Genomic DNA, 15,030 nt, shown 5'->3' with positions numbered 1-15,030 from the left:
CCCTGGGCTCCCTGGGCAGGGTGGTTTCAGGGGCTCCCACTCTTCCAAATCCATCTGTCCTGGCCTAGTGCCAGACTCTTGAGTTCTATGACCAAAGCCAGGTGGGCCCCCTCTCCTCCGAACCCCTGTGGCCACACCTCTGGAGTGGGAGGGTTGGCTGCCCCTCACCTCAGAGCTCCCCCAAAGGCCAGTAATGGATCCCTAATCCTCAGTCCCTCTTCTGCTTTGGGATAGTGTGAGCTTCATTTTGTACACGTGTGACTTCGTCCAGTTATAAACCCAATAAACTCTGTAGAGTGGAGTTGTTGACTAAGTGTTGATGCAGGAGTGGGAGGGGAGAGTGGACTGGTGAGACTTCTCTTTCCACATCTTAATCCTACCTGCTTTTCTCCCATCTCAGCCTCTCCCATCTCAGCCTCTCAAATGCTGAGAATTAAAAGCATGTGCCATGCCTTGGCTTTATTCGTGTGTGTGTGTGTGTGTGTGTGTGTGTGTGTGTGTGTGTGTGTGTTAATGGGGATAGAACCCTAGAGCATTCTACCTTAGAGCTACACCCCTAGCCCTATTTTTTATTCTTTCCCTTTTTTTTTTTTTTTTTTTTTGGTGGTACTGGGGTTCCTGGAAACGCTTCTACCTCCAGGCTACACTCCCATACACTCCCAGACCTATTTGTATACTTTTTTTATTTGGAAACGGTGTCTTAAGCCAACGTGGCTGGCTTCGAACCTGTGCGATCCTCCTGTCTTTGCCTCCCAAGCGCGGGAATTACAAGTGTGCACCACCACACCTAGCTATTTACTTTTGGAAACGGTTTCACCGAGTTGCAAAGGGCCTCACTAAGTAGGAGCTGAGGCTGTCTTTGAACCACGATTCTCCTGTCTCAGCCTCCCAAATGCTGGGATTACAAGTGAATGCCACCGTGCCCAGCTTATTCTTTATTTTGAAATAGGGTCTCATTAAATTGTGGAGGATATTCCTAAGTTGCTGAGGCTTGCTGCAAACCTGTGATCTTCCTGTCTCAGCCTCTCAAGTACTGGGATTATAAGTGTTTGCCACCATGCCCAGCCTAAGTTATTTTCTAATTAGCATAAATCAAACAAAGTTTACATTTGGTATTTCAGCCATCATTACAAAATGGTCATCATTACAAAATTCCATTCTTTCCCATTCAGCCAAGCTTCCTGAATGCAGTATTCAAAGGATAGGTTTTATTTTCCCCAAGCCTCTTTTCCTTTATGGGATTTTTTTGTTTTGCTTTTGGAACTGAGGATGGAACCCAGGGACATTCTACCTTTGAGCTACACCTCCAGTACCTATTATTTTTTTTTGGGGGGGGCAATATTGGGGATGGAACCCAGGAGCATTCTATCCCCCAAGCCCAATTTTCTGTTATTTATTTATTTATTTATTTATTTATTTATTTATTTTGGTGGTACTGGGGATGGAACCCAGAGACATCACTGAGTTGTGGATGGCTGTCCGTGAACTGCAATCCTCCAGTCTCAGCCTCCCAAATGCTGGGATTACAAGTGTGCACCACCATGCCCAGCTCCCAGACCTATTTTTTATACTTTATTTAGAAACAGGGTCTCACTAATTTGCTGAGACCCTCACTAAGTAGCTGAGGCTGGCTTCAAACCTGTGCGATCCTCCTGTCTCAGCCTCCCAAGCACTGGGATTACAAGTGTGTGCCAACATGCCCAGCTTTCTATTTATTTTGAAACAGGGTCTCACTGAGTTGCAAGGGACCTCACTTAAGTAGCTGAGGCTGTCCTTGAACCACGATTCTTCTGTCTCAGCCTCCCAAATGCTGGGATTACAAGCATGTGCCACCACACTGGATTTATTTATTTTGAAACAGGGTCTCATTAAGTTGCCAAGGGCCAGCTGAGGCTGGCCAAGAACCTGTGATTCTCCTGTCAGTCTCCTAAGTGCGAGGATTACAGGTGCCCACCACCAGGACCAGCCACACACACACAATTTACTTCTCGCATCCCCTGCATTATCGCTTAACATGGTCTATCTGTATTTCCTGTAAGATGATTATTAGACCTAGAAGCTCAATAGCTTTTTAAATTTTAAATATGGAGACTGCTTCCTCATTGTGGCAATGCTAAATCCTAAAGGATGGATGATGTACTTTAGGTACCAAGTTTAGTACCAAGATGGAAGAAAATTCAGGTTCAGTATAAAACTGTAGGTTCACTTACGGGAAAAGTTCTATTTTTTTTTTTTTTTTTTTTTGCGGATCTGGGGATGGAACCCAAGGGCATTCGACCTCTGAGTTACAGCCCCTGCCCTATTTTTTATTCTTTATTTTGGACTCACTGAGTTGCAGAGGGCCTCACCAAGTAGCGAGGCTGTCTGCGAACTGCCATCCTCCGGTCTCAGCATCCCACGCACTGGGATTACAAGCAAGCGCCACAACGCCCGGCAAGTACTACTTTTTTACCTAAGGAAATCTGTGAAAGGAATTAGCCTTTTATTGACAGATTCAGAGTGCAGGGGAGTCTGCTTTGGTGTAGGCAGGGAATAAATACTATTATACTGGCCTTGTTGATTTGGGTTGTTCTTTTGTTTTTGTCCTTTGGCGATGGGTGAGGTTGTGCCCCAGGGTGGTGGAAGAACTGGGTGGCTTAATTTCCCTGTGGTCCGCTGAACTGTCCAAGTGGTAAAAGCACCGATTGCAAGATCGCGCGGGGTGGGAGGCTCCACCAGGCTGGAAGGGGACAAAACTGGCAAATGCACCGGGCTGAGCGCTGAGCCGGCATGAGTCAGCAAAGCTCTCAGTGGACTCCAAAGCAGTCCCGGCTGAGCGCTCAGCGGCAGACGCCTAAAACCCAGCAAAGCCAGTGCGCTTTATAAAGCTGCGGGCGAAGGCGCCCACTCGCCGCGCCAGCCGTGCGGCGCGCCCTGCTAAGCCTCGAGGGCCTCGCCCCCGCCCGCCCCCTCCCAGCAGGCGGCTCCTCTGCGCCTGCGCGCCGCCGCCCCGCCCCGCCTTTCTTACGTCGCCCTTACGCATGCGCCTTGGGGGGAAGGGCGAGCTTCGGGGAAGGGCAGGGGGCGGGCCGAGGCCGGGGTCCCACGGCGACTGCGCGGACGGGATCCCGACTGGAACATGGCGACTTGCGCGGAAATCCTGCGGAGCGAGTTCCCCGAAATTGACGGACAGGTCTTCGACTACGTGACGGGTGAGCGGGACCGAGTCTGCGGGCCAGGGAGACCGAAGTGGAGGCCGGGGGGAAGGACTGAAAGGGGCGGCGCTGGGGCCGCGCCAGGCCGCTCGGAGTGACCTCTTGTCCCAAGCCGTGGTTGGGTCGGGAGCCCGAACTGGGGCGGCGGTTCAGGCACTGAAAGTGTTTGTATGTCCACCCTACCTGTATCTTCCTCGGCCTGCCACGCCGGGCCCAGGCGTCTTGCACAGCGGCAGCGCGGACTTCGAGTCAGTGGATGACCTGGTGGAAGCCGTGGGAGAACTGTTGCAAGAGGTTTCCGGGGACAGCAAGGATGACGCTGGCATTAGGGCCGTGTGCCAACGCATGTACAACACTCTGCGCCTGTACGTGCCAGGGAGTAGGGGTTGCTGGGGGCGAAGGGAGGCGAATGGTCCAGAGACAACATGTGGGGGGTGGGGGGCTGATGGCCAGCTTTCCAAACCTCAACTCCTATTTGCGCCTTCTGTCCCTATCCACGTAGGGCTGAGCCACAGAGCCAGGGAAACAGCCAGGTGCTGCTGGACGCCCCCATCCAGTTGTCAAAGATAACGGAGAACTACGGTGAGAACAAGGGGAAATCAAACTAAGCTACTCTTTCTCAGCTTCCACCCTACTTACCTGTCAGCTCAGAACTTCCATTTCTTTTTCATAAAATAAGGGTCGTAGGAGCTAGTTGACATGTTTGTGAGAGCAAAAGAGCCAATAATGGAGTAGGGTTGGAGGGTTCTCAGAGTGCTTAGGTGTGGTAGGAATCATGTGAGCCTTGGAGCTGGGAGCAGGGCAGATTTGTTTTCACATCCTTGTCTCTGCAGCTTACTAGCCAATAGCCCAAACTTGTAAGAGTTGATTATGTGCCCCAGTCTCTATCCTTACATATGAAATTCGCTTTTTATAGTTCAGAGAGGACCATAGCCATCTATCCCCAGGTTTGGTTGGTTGGTTGATTTTTTTGTTTTTTTGGGTTTTTGTTTGTTTGTTTTTTTTTTTTTTTTTTTTTTTTTGGCACTGGAGATTGAACCCAGAGGCATTCTACCTCTGAGCTTCACCCTCGGCCATATTTTTTATTACTTATTTTTGAAACAGGGCCTCTCTAAGTAGCTGAGGCTGGCTGGGAACCTGTGATACTCCTGTCTCAGCTTCCCAAGTACTGGGACTACAAGCATGCACCTCCACACCCTGCTGTAACACTTTCTTTAAGAATGTCTGTCTGAAGAGAGCTCGGTGTCACACACCTGTAATCTCAGTACTTGGAAGGCTGAATACAAGAGGATCGCAGGTTAGAGGACAGCTTTAGCAACCTAGCAAGACCCTGTTTTACAAAAAATGAAATTGGGCTGCCATTACAGCTCAGAGGTAGGTGCCCCTAGGTTCAGTCCTTGGTACAGTCGGGAGTAATGGCACACATTTGTAATCCCAGTACTTGTGAGGCAGAGACAGAAGGATCACAGATTCAAGGCCAGCCTCAGCTACTTAGTGAAGCCCTATTTCAAAATGAAGAATAAAAAATAGGGCTGGCGGTGTGTAGCTTGGAGGTAGAATGCCTCTGGGTTCAACCCCTAGAACTTACCACACACACACACACAAAATTATGTCTGGTTCTCATTAGTCACTCAAAATGTTAGTTTCCCTTTCTTTGGGGAGAAGTGAGGAGAAGGTGACTGCTTTTCTTATTGCTTACAGACTGTGAAACCAAACTTCCAGGACTGCTAAAGAGGGAACAGTCCTCGGTGAGGAGGAGGGAAATAAAGGGCGATGTCTTTGGTATATGGGAGTTGACTAAGTGTCTTTTGGGGGGATTTCTGGTTGTGTCTTTGAATCTTTGAATCTGTTCAGCATGGTTGTGAAGATTTATTTGAGGTGTTTTCTGGGGGCTTTCTGAAGCTATACACTAGGGTGAAGTGGTTGTGTTTGGAATTCACTTAGACAGTGAACGCAAAGAAGCTAGAAAAGGCTGAGGCGCGACTGAAGGCAAAGCAGGAGAAGCGCTCAGAGAAGGACACGCAGAAGACCAGCAACCCTCTGTGAGTGTAGGGGGAAGGGCTCTGGAGAGAGCAGAGCATTCTCTACTGGGACGAAAGGGTAGTCGGGAGCACTGAAAACTGTGCATTTCTCCCTTTCAAAGAGTCTTGGAAGAGGCATCAGCCAGCCAGGCAGGCAGCAGGAAGGAGAGTCGGTTGGAATCATCTGGCAAGAACAAGTCCTATGATGTACGAATTGAGAACTTTGATGTGTCCTTCGGTGATAGGTGAGGAGATGGCATTCTTTTTCTTTTTAAGGGAGGATTTACATAAATGAAATGGAAATAAAAACAATTCTGTTAGAATTTTGTTAAAATTACTAAATATCTGTTTCTACAACCCCCTGGTCTCCTTTCTATCACCCCTTTAGGGTGCTGTTGGCTGGAGCAGATGTGAACCTGGCGTGGGGCCGCCGATATGGTCTGGTAGGACGGAATGGGCTGGGGAAGACGACGCTGCTGAAGATGCTGGCCACCCGGAGCCTGCGGGTTCCAGCCCACATTTCCCTGCTGCATGTAGAGCAGGAGGTTGCTGGAGATGACACCCCTGCCCTGCAGAGTGTGCTGGAGAGCGACAGTGTGCGAGAGGACTTGCTAAGGAGGGAGCGGGAGCTCAGCGCCCAGGTTGCTGCTGGCAGGTGAGGACTCCAGCTAGGCAATACCTGGCGGTAACTGTCCTTCACAGAGTACCTGCCATGCCATCACAGTCCATGATTAATAGGATCCACGATTAACCATCCTAGTGATTAGCAGAGCTTGGAACTTGGCACTGTGGGCTCTAAGCCCGTTTCCCGTGATATCTTGGGCAAGTCTTTCTGTGTTGTACTCTTTGCCCAGCCACAAGGCAGCCAGTGGCTTGCTTCCCAACTGTATAGTGCGCGGGATGTCTTCGTAGACTTCCTCAACTTAGGCTGGTTTCTCTTTCTTTGTAGGGCAGAGGGTTCAGAAGCTGCACAGCTGGCCGAAATCTATGCCAAATTGGAGGAGATTGAGGCCGACAAGGCACCTGCCAGGTATTTAAAATTCTCTTTCCATTATATTTTGCCTTTCTCTCCTGAGAACTGCTCCAGCTGAGTTCTTTAATTGTTTTACTCCTAGGGCCTCAGTCATTCTTGCAGGGCTTGGCTTTACCCCTAAAATGCAGCAGCAGCCCACCCGGTGAGTAACCTTTCCATTTTTGTCTGTGAACAGTATTGGCCCTGGTGAACACTCATCTCTAATGTGTCTCTGTCTGTCCTTAGGGAGTTCTCAGGTGGCTGGCGGATGAGACTGGCCCTGGCCCGGGCCCTATTTGCTAGGTGAGTCTCCAAGGTCTGTGTATGGAGCCAAGACTTGACAATGAGTCACTGACATTAAACCTCATGCCATGTATTCTTTTTCATAGGCCAGATCTTCTTCTATTAGATGGTGAGTTTGAAATGGGGCGCCCTGACTTTGAGATGGGGAAGGGTGGTGCACCCTTGTTCCTAGTTCTCTAGCCCTTCGATCCCAAGTGTGTGCCCTTCACTTCCTCTCCAGAACCCACAAACATGCTGGATGTAAGGGCCATCCTGTGGCTAGAGAATTACCTACAGGTGAGTTTGGGGAATAACTCTGGAATGGATGTGGAGATAGTCTGCCTGCAAGACACCTGAGAGCCCAGAAGCTGATTACCCTCCCAAACTGGGCCTGCTTCCTGTGACTCCTCAGACATGGCCCTCCACAATCCTAGTGGTCTCTCATGACCGAAACTTCCTGAATGCCATCGCCACAGACATCATTCACCTGCACAGCCAGCGGCTAGATGGTTACCGGGGGGACTTTGAGACTTTCATCAAGAGCAAGCAAGAGCGGCTGCTCAACCAGCAACGTGAATATGAGGCACAGCAACAGTATCGCCAGCACATCCAGGTGTGGGGCAGGGCTGCGGGTCCCATCCGTGGGTAGCTAGGGGTAGTGAAGGAGCTTGACCAATGCCTGCCCTCCTCCTCCTTCTGCAGGTTTTTATTGACCGGTTTCGCTACAATGCCAACAGGGCCTCTCAAGTGCAGAGTAAGCTCAAGATGCTGGAGAAGCTGTGAGTACAGTGTCCTCGCCAGGCCCTGACTCCTGTTCTCATTTCTTTCCTCATTTTGCAGGCCACCCCTCACTCATCCATTCCAGGGCCCCTCTTGGCTAGCAGGCAATTTTGAGTCCCTCCCCTGCAAGAAAGCAGAGTATTTTATGCTGCTTTTGGCGGGTTACTCTTGCTTAGGTCTAGGCACCTGCTTATCTACTTTCTGTCTCTATGTATTTGCTTAACTGGATGTTTCATATAAAAGTAATTACACAATATATGACCTTTAGTGTCTAGCTTATCTCACCTAGTATGTTGACCAGGTTTATCCATGTTGTAGCATGCATCAGTACTTTATTACTTTTTATGGCTAAATTATATTCTGTTGTGTGGATATACCATATTTTGTTTATTGATTCATCAGAATCTAGACATTTGGGTTGTTCTGATATTGGTTATCATAATGCTGCTAGAACCATTTACATACAAGTTTGTTTTGTTTTTTGGGGTTTTTTTGGTGGTACTGGGGTTCCTGGAAGCCCGTCTAACTCCGGGCTACACTCCCAGACCTATTTTATATTTTTTTTATTTTGGAAACAGGGTCTCTTAAGCCAGCACGGCTGGCTTCGAACCTGCGCAATCCTTCTGTCTCCGCCTCCCAAGCACGGGGATTACAAGTGTGTGCCACCACGCCCGGCCATACAAGTTGTTTTTTGTTTTGTTTTGTTTTGTTTTTATTTATTTATTTATTTATTTATTTATTTTTGCAGTACTAGGGATGGAACCTAGGGGCATTCTACCTCTGAGCTACACCTCCAGCCCTATTTTTTATTCTTTATTTTGAAACAGGGTCTCACTGAGTTGCAAAGGGCCTCACTAAGTAGTAGCTGAAGCAGGCTGTGAACCGTGATCCTCTGGTCTCAGCCTCCCGATGCTGGAATTACAAGCGTGTGCCACCACGCCTGGCTTATTTGCATTTTTTTAATGATGTTACATGTTTGGTATTTAATCTCAAAGTGTTTCTAGAAGTTCTGGGAAGGAGATTAAGTTCATAAAGCTTAGAACTTTGTGACATGGAACCGTATATCATGATATTATTAACTGGGGGTAAAATACAAAAAGAAGCAGATCTGGGGAGATCAGTGGTAGAGTACCTACCTACATTTCAGGTGTGAGACCCTAGGTTTGATTTTTAGCACTGCAGAAACAAACTGCCGGGAATGTAACTCACAGTAGAACCTGTCTACCGTGCCTAAAGTCCTGAGTTTAATTCCTAGCACTGCACAAATAAATGCTTTTACTTTTTTTTTTTTAATGTGTGAAGAGGTATTTTATTTATTTATTTATTTATTTTTTTTTTTCTTGGTGGTACTGGGGTTCCTGGAAGCCCTTCTACCTCCGGGCTACACTCCCAGACCTATTTTATATTTTTGAAACAGGGTCTCCTAAGCCAGCGCGCGCAGCTGGCTTCGAACCTGCGCGATCCTCCTGTCTCTGCCTCCCAAGCGCAGGGATTACAAGCGTGCGCCACCACGCCCGGCAATGCTTTTACTTTTTGAAGCTACAAAATTATCTTTTTCAGCAAATAGTGAACTAGAAAAATGTACTTAGTACAAGCATGGTAGCGCATGTTTGTAACCCCAGTACTTAGGAGGGTAAGATAGGAGAATCACAGGTTTGAAGCCAGCCTCAGAAATTTAGCAAAACCCTCCACAACTTAGTGAGATTGTGTTTTAAAATAGAAAATATCAGCTGGTCAAGGTGGTACATGCTTGTAATCCCAGCATTTGGGAGGCTGAGACAGAAAGACCGCACAGGTTTGAAACCAGCCTCAGCTACTTAGTGAGGCTCTCAGCAACTTAGAGGTGTAACCCAGAGGTAGAGGCCCCTGGATTCCATCCCCAGTACAAAAATAAATAAACAAACAAACAAATATAAAATATCATAGGGCTGCAGGTGTAGCTCAGTGGTAGAGTGCCCCGGGTTCATTCTCCAGTAATACAAACAAAAAGGGAGCCACGCATGGTAATGCACACTTGTCATCCCAATACTTGGGCGACTGACACAGGAAGGATTGAAGGTTCTCAGCTAGCCTCAGTAACTTAGGCCATCAGCAATTTAGTGAAACCCTGTTTCAAAATAAAGGAATAACCAGGTGTGGTGGTACACACTTGTAATCCCAGCACTTGGAAGGCTGAGACAGGAGGATCACACAGGTTCAAAACCAGCCTCAGCTACTTAGTGAGGCTCTCAGCAACCTAGTGAGACCCTGTTTCCAAATAAAGAAAAAACAGGTCTGAGAGTATAGCCCAGAGGTAGAAAAGGCCCTGGGTTCCACCCCCAGTACCACCAAAAGAATAAATGAATGAATGAATGAATGAATGAATGAATGAATGAATGAATGAGCCAGGCATGGTGGTACATGCTTGTAATCCCAGCATTTGAGAGGTTGAGGCAAGAGGATTGCAGTTTGCGGACAGCCTCAGCTACTTAGCGAGGCCCTTTGCATCTCTGAGACCCTGTTTCAAAATCGAGAATAAAAAATAGGGCTGTGAGTATGACTCAAAGGTAGAATTCCCCTGGGTTCCATCCCCAGTACCACCAAAAGAAGAAAAGGAAAGAGAAATATACTCCAAAATAATATAACTGGTAGAGGTAAATATACAAGCCTTTCCTGAGTTTTCTCTGAACTTCTATGACTTGTGTAAGAGGAACAAATGAAGTTACTTTTTTTTTTTTTTGAGGTACTGAGAATGGAACCCAGGGGGTATTCTACCTCTGAGCTACACCCTAGCCCTATTTTTTTTTTTTTTTTTCCTTTTACAGTACTGGGGATGGAAAGCAGGGCATTCTACCTCCAAGTTACTTCCCCAGCCCTATTTTTTATTATTTTTTGAAACAGAATCTCACTAAGTTGCAGAGGGCCTCACCAAGTAACTAAGTAGCTGAGGCTGGCTGTGAACCCACAATCCTCCTGTCTCAGCCTCCCAAATGCTGGGATTACAAGCATGTGCCACCACGCCTGACTTTAAGTTCACTTTAATATTTACTTTTGTAGTGCTGGGGATCAGACCCAGGCCTTGCACATGTTAGGTAAGTGCTCAACGACTGAGCCACACCCCACACATAGTAAGGCTTTGAGGATGTGTGTGTGTGTGTGTGTGTGTGTGTGTGTGTGTGTGTGTGTGTCACTGAGGATGAGTGAACTCAGGAGCATTCTACCTCTAAGCTACACCCCAAGCCCTATTTTATTTTTATTTTAAAACAGGGTCTTGCTAGGTTGACGAGTATATCACTACTTGCTGAGGCTGTCTTCAAACGTGCAATCCTCCTGTCTCAGCCTCCCAAGTACTAGGATTATAAATATGCACCACCATGACCAGCTTATAAAGTTATTTTCTAAAGTCATAAATCTAGTCCTCTATTTTTCCCCTTAGACCTGAGTTGAAGCCCGTGGATAAAGAATCCGAGGTTGTGATGAAGTGAGTGCGGAGCCAGGGGAGCTGGTGGGGAAGCTCTTATTTCTGGCCACCCCACCTCCTCACCTACACCTCCTACAGATTCCCTGATGGGTTTGAGAAGTTCTCGCCGCCAATTCTGCAGCTAGATGAGGTGGACTTCTATTATGATCCGAAGCATGTCATCTTCAGTCGGCTGTCCGTCTCTGCTGATCTTGAGTCCCGCATATGCGTGGTATGGTTGCTGTTTCTCTGTCCTGTTAGCTGGGACTCTTGTACCTCGGCAAGTGTTGGTTGGGCTGATCCTGAGGCCATAAGAGGAGGTGTGCAGGAAGAGGATTGGGGCCTAGGAGAAAAATGTTGCTGTTTTTACACTGCCCAGTCCTTTAGACTCAGGACTACCCTCAGAGATGAGAAGCCTGGCATCTGGGGTTTTATGAATACTTAGAACATTACTGTGTCAGTTTCGGTTCTAAGTTATCCATGGAACATCAAGGCAAGAGCATAGGTTTCAGAGTCAGACTTCAGATCCTGACTGTACCATTCCCTAGTCTGATTAGCACACGGTTTCTTTTTAAAAGGAAGGTAGTAGCTGGGCACAGTGGTATATGCCTGTATTCCCAGTACTTGGAAAGCTGAGACAGGAGGATAATGGGTTTGAGGACAGCCTTAGCCACATAGCAAGACTCGACAACCTATCAAAACCCTGTTCCTTTTTTTTTTTTTTTTTTTCCTGTATTGGGGATGGAACCCAGGGTTTTTCTATCTCCAAGCTACACCCCCAGCCCTATTTTTATTCTTTATTTTGAAACATGGTATCACTGAGTTGTAAAGAGCCTCACTAAGTAGCTAAGGCTGTCTGAGAACTACAGTCCTCCTGTCTCAGACTCCTGAATGCTGGAATTACAAGTGTGCGCCACCACACCCAGCTGCAAGACCCTATTTCAAAACAAAAATATAAAGAAGGCTTGGGGTATAGATTGGCAGCAGAATGCCCCTGGGTTTCTGGCAACACACACACACAAGGTAGCACATTCCTCACTTGGTAAATAGGAGTTGTAAATTCCTAGCACAGAGCAAGTACTTAAATATTTTTTTTTTGTACCTTCACACATCTGTATAATTTCTTAGAAATATTTTTTAGCTGTGGGGCTAGGAATGTACCTCAGTAGTAGAACATTTGCTCGGCATGCATTGGGCTCTGGGTTCCATCCCCAGCACTGCAAAAAAAACCATTGGGGCTACCTAGAACCCTTGTTGCCTATTTCCCTTCCATTCCATGTTTCATACACATGCGCTCTTTTTTTGAAATGGAGATTTAAACCCAGTGAATTCCACCTCCAAGCTATACCCTCAGTGCTATTTTATTTTTATTTTTATTTTCTTGAGATACTCTGGATTGAACCAGTGGGCATTCTACCTCTGAGCTATACCCCCAGCCCTATTTTTTATTCTTTGTTTTGAAGACACTAAGTTGTAGAGGGCCTCACTAAGCTGAGACTGGCCACAAACCTGCGATGCTCCTGTCTCAGCTGCCCAAGTACTGAGATGACAAGCGTGTGTCACCATGCCCAACCTCTATTTTATTTTTTATCTTTCAAGGTCTCGCTAGGTTGATGAGAGTCTCACTGCTTGTTGAGGCTGCCCTTGAACCTGAGATCCCTCCATGTCAGCCTCCCAAGTACTGGAGTTACTAGCATGTGTCACCATGCCTGGCTTACACGTGCACTCTAACATTCTCATGCTTCTTACAGGTTGGGGAGAATGGGGCTGGGAAGTCTACCATGCTGAAGCTGCTTATGGGGGACCTGGCACCTGTTCGAGGTATCCGACATGCCCACAGGTAAGGTACCTCCACCAGGTAACACACGCACACTCACACTGCCTGCACTTCTTCCTAATCATTGCCTTCTCCTTTGTTTGATCCATCAGGAATCTAAAAATTGGCTATTTCAGCCAGCACCATGTAGAGCAGCTGGACCTGAATGTCAGTGCTGTGGAGCTGCTGGCACGCAAGTTCCCTGGTGTGTTAGGGATTTGAATTGATGCAAGAGGCCCAGGCTGGCCCCTGCAGTTGGAGCTGCCTTAGGGTCGGAGGACTGGGTGTGTGGAGTCTGAGGGAGGGATTTGAGTCTGGAGCCCACCTGACACGGAGCCTTTTCCAGGGCGGCCCGAGGAGGAATATCGTCACCATCTGGGTCGATATGGCGTCTCTGGAGAACTGGCCATGCGCCCTGTTGCAAGCTTGTCTGGGGGCCAGAAGAGCCGGGTGGCCTTTGCTCAGATGACCATGCCCTGGTGAGCCCTCATTTTCTAGAGCTCTTGCCTTCCCGCTTCCTCTTCTTGCCCAATAGAAAGTGATTCTCTCAGCTAGGTGTAGTGGTGCACTCCTGTAATCCCAGTACTTGGGAGGCTGAGACAGGAAGATAACAAGTTCAAGGCCAGGCTCAGCAATTTAGTGCAACCCTATTTCAAAATAAAAAAGGACTGGGTTGTAGCTCAGAGGTAGAACCCTCAATCCCTAATACAAAAAAAAAAAAAAAAAAGAAAAAAGAAAAGAAAGTGATTCTCTTAGCTGGGTGTGGGGGCGCACGCTTATAATCCCCGCGCTTGGGAGGCTGAGACAGGAGGATCACACAGGTTCAAAGCCAGCCTCAGCTACTGAGTGAGGCTCTCAGCAACTTAGTGAGACCCTGTTTCCAAATAAAATATAAAATAGGTCTGAGAGTATAGCCCAGAGGTAGAAAGCCTCTGGGTTCCACCCCCAGTACCACAAAAAAAAAAAAAAAAGAAAAGAAAAGAAAAGAAAGTGATTCTCTTGTCCGTGTACCAGAGGGATTCCTTTCTTCCATTCCCTTCATATCCTAACTACCCACCTTCCTGGGTTCTGCGTTCCAGTCCCAACTTCTACATTTTGGATGAACCCACAAACCACCTGGACATGGAGACAATTGAGGCTCTGGGCCGTGCTCTCAACAATTTTAGGGTGAGTGTGCCTTTGCACCAACCACTCTCCAGGCTCCTGTGCCCCTTGGCTCCTCCCTGAGCATCTCCTACTCTCCTGTTCTTCAGGGTGGTGTGATTCTGGTGTCCCACGATGAGCGCTTTATTCGTCTGGTGTGTCGCGAGTTGTGGGTGTGTGAAGGAGGCGGCGTCACCCGAGTCGACGGGGGATTTGACCAGTACCGCGCCCTCCTCCAGGAACAGTTCCGCCGGGAGGGCTTCCTCTAGGGCCATCAGGCTAAAAGACTGCCCAGGACACGGACTGGTCTCATAGATTCCTGAGACACCATGTAGGCAACCGACTCCAGGCCATGGACTTCCCCTAAACCTGGGGATAGCCTTATTCCCAAGTCTCTCTTCCTTTTGACTGGAGCATCCCCCACACAATGTGGAGAGCCCCATCCAAGGGCCTGTAAGGAGTGTGACCTAGGAGAAGGGGTTGGGGTGCCCCTGGGGTTGTAGATACCCCTGCTGCCCCAGCTTGACTGGGCCCCAAGTGGCTGCTATGTAAATTAAATCTCCCCTGCATCTTCCTTGTGTGATCTCTGCTGCTGTACCAGCAGTGGTTGCCTGCTATTGAGGGTTGTGGGCTCTCTGATTGGTGTTTTCCTCTGGCACTCATATCAGTCACACAGAGGAAGACAGCAGCACCAGCCACACCCCTGGAAGAGGCATCAAGGCCACTGGGCCACAGAGGTTATCTGCCTAGCTTTGGGCTGGCTGAGCTGGCGGAATGAAGGGCAGTATATTGGCATCACTTGTCACGCTTAGATGCTGGTCTGGGCTCGGCGTCAGCAGGAGTCTTGGGCTCTGCCTTCTCTGCCCCTACTGCTTGGAAATTGAAACTGGTTCTCAAACCCAGCCTCATACCTGCTTTTTTCCAGGACTCTGGCTCAGGCTCCCTCTGATTCTCTGATCTGAACCCTTAAGGCTCAAGAGAAATTATGTTTGTCCCCATTTTATGTTCTTTATTTTTCCTTTAATCATGTAGGAGAGGCCTGGGAAGTAGGAATTGAGAACAGAATCTATTGGGAAAAAATAGCACACTTCTTTTTCAGATTAAGCAATCTCTAGGAGGAGAAGCCAGGTACAGTAGCAAGAGTTCTCCCATCTCCTCAGGGTCCCTGGAAATGCCCCTGAGGGTTTCTGTGACATACAACCTGTTTTATATACCAAGAGCACTGGAGCTGGAGTTGGACATAGAGGAAAATGTCAGCCTTTGTTGGTAATAGAAGGGGCCACCAATAGAAGCTGAGTAGCCACAACAATCACTGAACTTCTTTTTTTTTTTTTTTTTTTTTT

General features: G+C 47.9%; 1 protein-coding gene across 2 annotated transcripts; it reads left to right on the top strand.

The window, feature by feature from the left end:
* Positions 1-3,020: 3,020 nt before the first annotated feature.
* ABCF3 (ATP binding cassette subfamily F member 3) lies at positions 3,021-13,956 on the top strand (the record flags this gene model as incomplete). 2 transcript variants are annotated; one of them, XM_080696770.1, is made up of 21 exons in its annotated part: positions 3,021-3,191; positions 3,412-3,559; positions 3,697-3,776; positions 4,896-4,942; positions 5,139-5,236; positions 5,338-5,460; positions 5,604-5,870; positions 6,165-6,245; positions 6,331-6,390; positions 6,474-6,530; positions 6,617-6,639; positions 6,751-6,806; positions 6,922-7,122; positions 7,212-7,288; positions 10,705-10,749; positions 10,828-10,960; positions 12,480-12,568; positions 12,658-12,749; positions 12,891-13,023; positions 13,624-13,711; positions 13,798-13,956. In XM_080696770.1, 21 exons carry the CDS (start codon positions 3,119-3,121, stop codon positions 13,954-13,956), a joined length of 2,130 nt encoding a protein of 709 aa, XP_080552896.1. The 2 variants fall into 2 exon arrangements, with proteins under 2 accessions (XP_080552896.1, XP_080552897.1); XM_080696771.1 differs by having other exon boundaries at positions 3,119-3,191; positions 3,412-3,541.
* Between the last annotated feature and the right edge of the window lie 1,074 nt (positions 13,957-15,030).

Source organism: Muscardinus avellanarius, assembly GCF_963383645.1.
Source record: "Muscardinus avellanarius genome assembly, chromosome: 5".
In the NCBI taxonomy this organism is placed as follows: Eukaryota; Metazoa; Chordata; class Mammalia; order Rodentia; family Gliridae; genus Muscardinus; species Muscardinus avellanarius.
Note: the sequence above shows the minus strand (reverse complement) of the source record. Positions and strands in the feature narration are given on the sequence as shown.